At 46.3% G+C, this 10791-nt stretch overlaps 1 protein-coding gene across 2 annotated transcripts; it reads left to right on the top strand.

Moving 5' to 3' along the window:
• Positions 1-667: 667 nt before the first annotated feature.
• Positions 668-6552, top strand: DYNLL1 (dynein light chain LC8-type 1). 2 transcript variants are annotated; one of them, XM_007489980.3, is made up of 3 exons: positions 668-803; positions 3878-4015; positions 6218-6552. In XM_007489980.3, exons 2-3 carry the CDS (start codon positions 3884-3886, stop codon positions 6353-6355), a joined length of 270 nt encoding a protein of 89 aa, XP_007490042.1. In that variant the 5' UTR covers positions 668-803; positions 3878-3883; the 3' UTR covers positions 6356-6552. The 2 variants fall into 2 exon arrangements, with proteins under 2 accessions (XP_007490042.1, XP_001365264.1); XM_001365227.5 differs by lacking the exon at positions 668-803 and adding an exon at positions 2581-2759.
• Positions 6553-10791: the final 4239 nt, after the last annotated feature.

The following is a 10791-nucleotide window of genomic DNA, read 5'->3' as shown; positions in this document are numbered from 1 at the left end:
AGACAAGGACAAAGAGGGAAGAAGGCTTCCTGTAAAAGCCAGGATTTTTACTGGGACTTAAAGGGCTCTTTTGATGGCATAAACTTGGGTGAAGAACTAGCGGCATCATATTGCTGTGAATTCTGGGGGCACGCAGACCTTCTCTTTCCCATTACTTCATTCTGCACATTTCTCTTAGCTGCTCCCTGCTAGAGTAGCCATGGGGCCCGGACCACGAGTTCATTGGTATACTCCTAGGAGTGGACAATCCCCCTACCCATATATAATCTCTCAGGGAGCTGCCTGGGAGCTTAGAGAGGTTGATCACTTCTCTCCAGGTTCATGGAACTAATCTGTGTCACACATGAGATTTGAACCCAGGTCAGCCATAATAAATAATCTTTTTAGATTTATTATCTGCGGAAGGTCGCTGTCTTTCTAAATTTTATTTTTCCTCCTTCCTTTTATTTGTAATTATCTCTGAAGAAAAGGGCTGTGGGGTTTAGTGAAAAGAACATTCAGTAAACTGAGAGTTTACACCATGACAGGGAGAATATCAACTCTGTGTGGGCAAAACCCTTTTCTCTCACCTATATTATAGGGATATAATAAATTTGGCATTTACACTGCCTACCTCACAGAGCTGTTGTGAGGAAAGAAAGCCTTGTAAATTGTGAAGCATTATATAAAAAGGCCAGCCTGTGCTAGATCCTCAAACCAGAGGGAGTCTCCCTCAGTCCTGGGAGACACCCTTAACTCAGGACGGCTTCCCATTACTTTCAGAGACAGAGACTTCCTCCTGAGCTAAACCTGTGTGACTCTGGGCAAGTACATTTTTCTCTTTCCAATCTGTAAATAAGTGGGGTTAGGCTCAGTGATTTTTATTAACCAATATGGAAGCCAGGTAACTCATTTCCCCTCTCTTGGCCTCAGTTTCCCTATCAGTAAAATGAGGGTGTTGGGATAGATCATCTTTAGGCACTTTTCTGGTTTTAAAAAAAAGTATGGAATTGGTGTGGGGTGTGGTGGCAGCTAGGTTGCTCCCTAGATTGAGAGCCGGGCCTAGAAACAGGAGGTCTTGAGTTCAAATTTGGTCTCAGACACTTTCTAGCAGTGTGACCCTGGGCAAGTCACTTAATTCCAATTGCCTAGCTCTTACTGTTCTTCTTCCTTGGAAAGTATGATTCTAAGAGGAAGCTAAGTGTTTTGTTGTTGTTGTTTTTTAATTATGGACTTGGGCAACTCAGTTTCCTTTTCTAGGGCCTCAATTTGCCTATCTGTAAAATGAGAGAATTAGATTTGCTTTTTTAAAAATTACTCCTTCTAGCTTTAAAAAATTATGGATTTGGGGTGCAGCTATATAGATAGCACAGTGGATAGATCACTAGGTCTGGAGTTAGGAGGATTGGGGTTCAAATTTGACCTCAGACACTTCCAAGCTGTGTGACCCTAGGCAAGTCCCTTAACCCCTTGCTGATTTTCTATCAGAACTAATGCTAATAAAGAAGGTAAGGGATTTTTAAGAAAAAGATTATGGACTTGGACAAGGGTTATCTTTAAAACTGGAGTGGTAGTGGTGGTGTTTAAGCTCAGTGATCATTATTAGTCGTATCTTCAGCTCCAAACCCTTTATGGATTTGGGCAACCCAGTTTCCCTCTCTCTAGGCCTCAGTTGACTTTTTAAGTAAAAGGAGGTTAGGCTAGCTTGTTTTTAGGCATCCTTATATTAATTAGCTTTTTAAAATTATGTAAGTGGTAGAGATGGGAAGTTCTAGGTTCCAATTCAGACTCCCCGGGCTTCCTAGCCGTGTGATCCTGACCAAGTCACTTAACCCCCATTGCCTAGCCCTTACCTCTCTCACGCCTTGGACCCAATGACAATATTGATTCTAATCGAGAAGGTGAGGGTTTTAAAAAAATTATGTACTTGAGCAACTCAGTTCCCACTCTGGGACTCAGTTTCCTTATCTGTAGCAGGTTGGGCTAATACTGGCCCTTCTAAATTCTATAGACTTGGTCGGCTCAGTTTTCCAGTCGGTGAAATAAAAGGCTGCGCCCTTCCAATGAACCTTATGGTCCCGTGAAGTTCTTTGCCTCTGTTTCTCCGTTTGTAAAATGCTAGGGCTCACGGCCCTCCAAGACTCAGAACTCTCTGGGTCTATATTCTATTCGTATTCCACTACCTTCTACAGTCTATGTTCTATTCGGCGCCCAGTTACTCCCCCAATTCTAAGGAGGGCGCCCAAGCTTTCTGACTGCGTCATGTGCCCCTGGCAGCCACCCCATGGCCCTGAAGAACCTTCTCTTTCTTAAATTCCTGGAGTTTGCCCCTCGGTCCGCCTCCCTGGGAAAGCTCCCGCCCAGGAAGCCCCCTACTGTGAAACGCTTCCCAGAAACTCCAAACCTCGTGCAGCGAGAAAAGTGAGAGGAGGGGCCCACTCCCCAGACCGTCGCCGTGGCAACCGACGCCATCAGCGGTGCATTATGGTCTGCAACAAAATGCGGGCGAAGGAGCCTGCGGGAACCATTGAGGTCTTTCACCAATGAGAGGCGTGCAGGACGCTGGGACGGACCAATCGGCGTGCAGCACAGGGGCGGGGCGGGCGGCGAGCGGGGGGCGGGGCCGGGCACTAGGCGGCGGCATCTGGCGTGGGGTGCCTTAGATGCGCAACGGCTTAGGCAGTGAAAGCACCTGCCAGGTCGGACGGAGTGCCTGAGCCGCGCCGCCGCCGCCCCCTCCCTCCGGGACCCGTCGCAGCCTCCAGCACCCCCGACCCGCGGTGAGGAACCGCTCATGCCACCCCCTTTGCAGGGCGAGCGAATCTTGGGGAGGCGGGGAGGACGCGTCGAGCCTCACGGGGCCCGGGAGCTGGGCAGGGTGGGCGCGAGGCGGTCCGTGGCGCGTGCCCCGGGCCCGGGCAGGGCGCGCGGCGAGGCCGCCGGGCGCTCGCCCCTCCCCCCTGCCGGGCTCTGAGCTCCCCTTCCCGGGCTCGTTCCGCGCGCGTGCTGCTGAGCGGGGCGGCTCCTGGCGTTCCAGCCCTAGCAGTTCAGGGTAGGGGGGAAACTGAGGCCCGAGCGGGGGAGGGGTTGAGCTGGGCCGCCGCGCCCGAGTTCCTAGGCGGGACGTAGCGGACCTGGGCACGAGCCTAAGGCCGGGGAGCGAACGGGGGGGGGGGGCGGGGAAGATGCTTCTAGTTTGCTTTTCCCCGCCCCCCACTCTTGCAGGTGGGGAAACTGAGGGCAGGGGCCGAGCTGTTAATTCTCTAGCCGAATTTCTCATGCCCTTTTTTGCAGATGGGGAAACCGAGGACCGGGGTGGGGGTGGCGCCAGCAAAGCTGGCAGATGTTTCTAGTCGAATTTCACCCCTCGTATTTTTTGCAGATGGGGAAACTCGGCGAGTAGAGGGGCAGGGGGCGCCTAAGTTTGTTAGTCCAATTTTTTCTTTCGCTCCGTTTTTTGGCTATGGAGAACCAGGACGGGAGAGGGAGGGGCGCCAGAGTTTGTATTTGTTTCCCCACCCCCTTTCAGCAGATGGGGACACTGAGAGGGTCTGCTTCTTTGCAGTAACGTTGAGAGCTGGGGCCAGGGTCCCGGGAGGGGCTGGGGTTTCGAGGAGACCGAACCCAAACCCTGGCCGAGTTGCCGCCTTGTGGCGCAGTCAGGGGACAAATCCTCAGAGCCTTTGGAACTCTGAGCGAGCGAGACATCCCCCAGTAGCCTGGAACGTTCCTGAGGGCAGGGGCTACCGCCCTCCTCTCCCCTCCCCCTTCCCTTCCCGCTCCATTTGTGTACCCAGGGGTTGGGGAGGCCTCTGTTTTAGAGCTACAAGGACCAGCCTGATGTTATTGCCCCTTCTCGTTCCCCTTCCTTCCCTGCTTCCTTTCTCCCCCTCCCCAGGTAACCATGTGTGACCGCAAGGCCGTGATCAAAAATGCGGACATGTCGGAGGAGATGCAGCAGGACTCCGTGGAGTGTGCCACCCAGGCCCTGGAGAAGTACAACATAGAGAAGGACATAGCAGCCCATATCAAGAAGGTGAGCGGGAGGGACCAGGGTGAGGGGAGGGGGGCTTCCTATGGCATCTAGCTCCACTCTCCCCTCTTACAAATGGGGAAACTGAGTCCTGACTTGCCTAAGCCTTACAGGGAGTCAGTGGCTGACTGGGCATCCTCCTGTTGTGCTCAGCTAGCTGGGAAAGCCATTGTGCCTCAAGTTTTTTCATACCTCACAAATTGCTGCTAAAAGTAGAGCTATTTTCTCTTTTTGTGAATGCGAGGCTAGTGGGGGGACTTTCCTTACCTGGGTGTGCCAGTTGGGAGCTCTGAGAAGTTTCTAGGCTGCAAGAATCCAATGAGAGGTGGTGGCTGGCCATGTGAATTCTGTAAAGAACATTAGTGACATGGTCTTTCAACACAACACCATCAAATGCCACCTAGCAACTGTTTCTAGGTTCGGGACCAAGTGGTCTCCTCTTTCTTCTCGCATTGCAGACCCATCTGTGAGATCTGTTAGGAAAAACTGTGTGGGTGTTTCCAACAGAACCCTAGGGAAATCTTGTCAGCTCTCCAATGGGGAGAATTAGCCTGCTCTGCATGGTTTAAGAGAAAGTGGGTGGTGGTTGGGTGATTTTTTTTTCCCTCTTTTCTTGGGGGGTGGTGGTGGCATTGCTGATGGCAGTCTGTAAAAACCTAGTAAAACTGCCAAACTTTCAGGCTTGAAGGCAAGGAAGCTGGCAGCCTCAGCAGTGGGAGGAGGGTTCAGAAGAGACTTGAGATAAAAGATGTTAGAACAAAAATCAGACCCATTCTGATAAACACCATAATTGTAGCCTGTATGGACTCTCATGCAAGAACAGCTTGTAATTGGAAAAGGAAACAGAGAAAAACCAGGTTACTGTGAATGAGCCCCCTTCAGCAGTGTAACTAGGGACCTAAGACCACCCACTTTTAGGATTTAGAATTGACCCATGGGTGTCACCCCCTCAAAATTACCCTTAAGCTCTGTGAGGGGCCAGAGAAGTGAGCTGGTCAGAGTTGGCTGTTCAGAAGGGATTCTTTTGCAAACCAATTTAGTGTGAGTGTAGAGTTAAATATACATGATGGGGCATTTGTATTAAAGTTTGCAACATGTGCATTAGTGCTTTATCTCAGAGGCTTGTGAGGTAAGTAATGCTAGCATTATTACCCAATTTTACACACTAGAAAACTTAAAAGCTTGAAATAAATTTTAATGTTAAGGGGCTTAGTCCATGGCCTACACAGTTAACAAATTATAGAGCTTCCTTTTTGGTGGTTGAATTTTTAAAACTGACTTTTCAACGCTTTGGGCATCAAAGCTTCTGCTTCCAGATGCAGTGATTGGTAGTTAGACCCGAGTTCAAAACCTGCCTGAGACAACTAGCTGGGTGATCCTGGGCATAGTCCTCACCTCATCCTTTGTGCTTGTTTCTTCCTCTGTAAAAGGCAATTGACTTAAAGGCCCAATGAGTTAATATTTACTGGGTTCTTTGTGAGACCTTCAAGTGAACTATATAATGCTAAGTATTATTCTCTTGTTAAAAAAGAAAAAAGGGAATGCTAGATTTCTTAAAAGAAATATTAGCTACTTTGGTGTGCCAAAGTGCAAATACACATTTTATAAACATTCAGTCTCAAGCCTCCCAGCAACCCTTTGATTACCTAGTCTAGTATGTTTTGAAGCATACTTTGCTCTAACGACGGAGTTGGTAGCAGCTGTAAATGTCACCAATTCAGGTCTTCTTGGGTGTCACCTTTATTTAAGCCTGAGAAGTGTTTAAGTAGTATAATGAGCTGGGGAAAGGAAAGGATAATGGACCACCACCCCATCTGCTCTGCTTGCTACAGGAAGGTACTGTCTGGACTCCAACAAGTCACTCCTAGTAGTTCCCCGTTCCTGCTGACTGACTTGCCTGGGATCAGAGAGGGAACCGTTTAGGAAAATGTAGATCCTGGAGCAGAAAAGTCCTCCCCTGTCCCTTGCTGACATGTTGACTTGCCTGATTCTCCCCCACGCACCCTCCCATTTTGCAGCTGAGCTCAGACTGCAAGTATGTTTGCATGAATGCAAGTGTGTAGGCGCCTTGGAGCCAAGGAACATTCCTAAAATCCCCTCCTCTTGGAATGGGCATAATGATACGGGCAGCCCGCCTCCAGCCCGAGGTGTGCCTGCTCCCTGCTCTCAGGTCCCTGCTCCAACTGGGGTGTTGTTCCTTTTCAGGAGTTTGACAAGAAGTACAATCCCACTTGGCACTGCATCGTGGGGAGGAACTTTGGCAGCTACGTGACGCATGAGACAAAGCACTTCATCTACTTCTACCTGGGCCAGGTTGCCATTCTCCTGTTTAAGTCTGGTTAGAGCATGGCCTGTGCTTCCCGCCCAGAGAGCCATCTAAATCACAAGGACTGCAGCCTAAATTCCAAATACCAGAGACTGAACTATCTTCAGCGTTGCCATGGGAACACCTCGAGCTTTAAGCCTTTATTGTGTTGTTATTGTACAGGGCATCCTATGTACTAGTTTGTTGTGGTTATAAAACAATTAGCAAAACACAACTGACCTGGGTATTTATTTTCTGTTCCTACTCCGCTGTCTCCTTCCCCCTCCAGAAGAACGGAGCTCTTGGAAAAAGAAACCTGTTGGTTAACTTGCGCCTCTGCTAGGGCTTCTTTATCAAGCAATGGAAATTTTTTAAATCCCATTTTTATATATGTGTCCTATTTAAAAAACCCTCCCCCCCTTCCATCTTAGAATGAGTATTGAGCATAGGTTCTAAGGCAGAAGTGGGGCGAGGGGTTAGGCAGTGGGGGTTGTGACTCGGCCCACGGTCACACAGCTGGGAAGTAGTGTCCGAAGCTAGTTGGGAACCCCGGGCTTGGCTCTCAATCCACTGAGCTGCCCTACACCCTTTATATTTTTAAGGCATGATTGAGGAGGCCTTTGTCATATGGGTCTACTTTGGGAGGGTGGGGGAAGGGGCACTGCTGATGAGAGCTTGGCACAAGGGTTTGGCATCCCATGGTCCATGAGGCCACAGTATCAGCCGCAACTGAACAACAAAAGGGAATGAGAAATTGGCTATAGGAGGAGGGGAATAAATGCTCTTCCAAATTAGACAGCAAGAAATAGCGGTGCTACCCAGGCATTCCTTTTATTAAGATGAGTTTGCTGGTGCAGTGTTCTGGGCACTGTGCCCAAGGGAGGGGAAAAGCAGAGGCCAGGCTGGGCTGGAGCAACAAATGAACTCCCATCACAGCTGCCATCCCTATGGCTACTCCTTGCTTCTGACGTCCACAGAATAGGGATGAAATCAGGGCAGAGAAGTCGTGACAAAGAGATAATGGGGAAGTGCTTTGAGATTGGAAGATGCTGGCTGCTCTGGGGACCAGGAGGGAGGAGGTCTCTTAAAAGGCTCCTTTTTAAGCCACTGGCAGGATTGGGAAGGAGCAGCGTTCCTTTCATTGCTGCTAAATCTTGGCAGGCACTAAAAACCTGCAGCCTGCTGTTATATACCTCTCTGTAGCAGGAGTCAGAAACCTTTTACTAGCAACTAACTGGGAACTGAGGCGTGCTCATTAGAGCCTAACCATCTAACTGGCTGCAGTTGAGTAACCTGGCTTAAAAATTTCCTGCTGTCAATTACATGATGACTTTAATCTTGTCTTCCCCCAAAGCCATGATGTGCCATGAGTGCCAGATCTGCAGACCCCCAGCTAAACACAAACTACATCCCACTCACTGGCCATCCCATGCTTTTTGTTTCCTATCAGTCTGGTCATTTCTGCCTTTTAACAAGGTCATCTATCAGCCAGGAGATATCAGGGAAGATAAGAGAGCCAAGCCTAGAGATAAAGGCCCTGCAATCACATCTAAACTCAGATACTTCCTGGTCGTGTGATCCTGGACAAGTCACTTAGCCCTTACTGTTTTTCTGCCTTGGAACCAATACTTGGTATCAGTTTTAAGACTTCAGAAGGTAGGCTTAAAAAAATAAAAAGATAAAGGAGAATGTAAATTTGCAAAGGTTAAGCTATGTCACCAGATCAAAGTAAAATCTCAAGCAAGGGCATCTAACAGATTGAAATGTTTAAAACCATTTCAGTTAGTAGCTGTTAACTCAAATTGCCGATTTTTTTTATTGCCTGTACTATTTCAGCAACTAACCTGTGGCCAGTGAAAAATAATACAGCCCCGAGTAATCTCTTATGCTGTTCAGTGTTGGGTGGAAGTGATCCTGGGTCCCAAAAGACCAGTGGCATTCATGTTCTGATCCATCCTACTTAGAAAAAAATGGGTAACAGAACTTCCTGGTCCAACCCAGGCTAGGCTGGTTATAGGGCAATGTGTGTTTGTTTTTTTTTTGCCACAGTAATCTTCAGTTTTGTATCCAAGGCGGGAGGCTGCTTTCACACCCTTGTGGCTGAGCTAAATCTTGGGAGTATGCCCATTTTACACACAAGTAAATGGGCTCTGAGAAGCTGTGTCTTCCTTACCCACGATTATGGCTAGCAAGTTTCTAAGGCAGATCTTAAATCTGCCTCCCCTCTCCATTCACTACAAATTGTCAATTGCTGTGGCTGCTATGAGTTTTGGATGGCATCCCCTGTAATGGAAGCAGCTACCAGGGTAAGAGAAATGTGCAAATGTGAGTAGTCTTAGAATTGAATCTCCTTTCCCTTCAAATTTCCCAGTTTGACTGTTGGTGAAAAACAGTTGTTTATTGAGTGAGCCAGCAAGCTTGGCTGCTTTTCTGAGCATCTGAAGCCCAACAGAATTGAGTGGCTTCAGCTTGTTATTGATTGTTAGAATGGCTACCCAATCCAACAGTCCAGTAAACAGGCATGATCTGTCTCTGCACAGAGCCCAAATACGAATAACAAGGTCCATCTCCACAAAGCCAGCGGAGATTGAGATTTTAACGTGACCCTCATGTCTCAACAGCAAATGGGGGCAAATTACAAAAAAAAATCTATTTTTGATTCTGATGTGAGATGAGATGTTTCCATGGAGATGAGACAGGGCTGACAGTGCACCAAGTTCTTTCCCTGTCTGCTCTTCCCTGTTGAGGAAGCCCAGAGGGGTTGAAACAAAAGGCTTTTCAAAAAAAGTCACAACCTATTAATATTTGATCAAGATTTAATTGCCCTTCCTTTGTGGTCAATATATGTTAGGCATCTCACTAAACTCTTGACATTTTTCTTTCCTGGGCTTCCAGGTAGGACAAGTAATGGGAATCACATGACTACCATGGACAGGAATATGGTTGTCAGGTGTCATGATGGTGCCAAGAGTGGAGATGGGTCATGCCTATGATGCAGCATATCTGTGTCCTTTCAACTATAATTCCACTATTATTGTCCACAAGAAAGCTGCTAGACAAGTCACATCTAGGGGACTTCCTATAACCTTCTCAGCCAAAGAACTTCAAACTATAAATTCAAAATGCAAAGTGGTTTAGCAGAACTTGGCACAGCTGGTTGAAAGCTTTCAATTTGATGACTAGGACAAAAATGAGAGATTTAGAGGGTGTCCTGCTTACCATTCTCATTTTACAGGGGAGGAGACTGGCCTGGGGAGTACATAGATGACTTAGCCAACATGAAATACTAATGATGAGTAGTAGAGCTGGAATTTGAATTCAGGCTCTTTCTACTATTCCATAATGCTTTGCTAGAAGTATCAGAAAGACGGCAGCCTTGAAGGAAAGATGAGCTATCAAAATGTCCAGACCACAACTAACCTCAATCATTAGCACGGAGTTAGTTGACTCTTTAAGTAGACCATCATATCATCTGCAGTGATAGTTTAGTCTCCTCATTGCCTATTTTAATACCTTCAATTTCCTTTTCTTCTCTGATTGCTACTGCTAGTGTTTCTAGTACAATGTCAAATAATAGAGGTGATAATGGGCATCCTTGTTTCACTCCTGATCTTATTGGGAAGGCTTCTAGTTTATCCTTATTGCAGATGATGTTTGCTGATGGTTTTAGACATATATTGTTTATTATTTTTAGAAAAGGCCCTTCTATTTCTATACTTTCTAGTGTTTCCAATAGGAATGGGAGTTATATTTTGTCAAAGGCTTTTTCTGCATCTATTGAGATAATCATGTGATTTTTGTTGGTTTGCTTGTTAATATGGTCAATTATGTGGATGGTTTTCTTAATATTGAACCATCCTTGCATTCCTGATATCAATCCCACCTGATCATAATGAATAACCCTTGAGATCACTTGCTGGAGTCTTTTTGCTAGTATTCTATTTAAAATTTTTGCATCTATGTTTATTAAGGAGATTGGTCTAGTTTTCTTTCTCCGTTTTTGATCTGTCTGGCTTTGGAATCAGTACCATATTTGTTTCATAAAGGAATTTGGTAGAACTCCTTCTTTGCTTATTTTGTCAATTAGTTTGTATAGTATTGGGGTTAATTGTTCTTTAAATGTTTGATAGCATTAACTTGTGAATCCATCTGGCCCTAGGGATTTTTACTTACTGAATTCTTTGATGGCTTATTCAATTTATTTTTGTGATATGGGATTATTTAAGTATTCTATTTCTTCTTCTGTTAATCTAGGCAATTTATATTTTTGTAAATAATCATCCACATTACCTAGATTGCCATATTTATTGCCATATAATTATACAAAATAGTTAATTACCTTAATTTCTTCTTCATTAGAGGTGAGATTGCCCTTTTCATCTGATACTCTTAATTTGGTTTTCTTCTTACCTTTTTTATTAGGTTAACTAGTACTTTATCTATTTTATTTATTTTTTCAAAGTACCAGCTTCCA

This window comes from Monodelphis domestica, chromosome 3 (genome assembly GCF_027887165.1).
Source record: "Monodelphis domestica isolate mMonDom1 chromosome 3, mMonDom1.pri, whole genome shotgun sequence".
Taxonomy (NCBI): Eukaryota; Metazoa; Chordata; class Mammalia; order Didelphimorphia; family Didelphidae; genus Monodelphis; species Monodelphis domestica.
The sequence above is the reverse complement of the archived record's forward strand: the minus strand, read 5'-3'. Positions and strand labels throughout refer to the sequence as shown.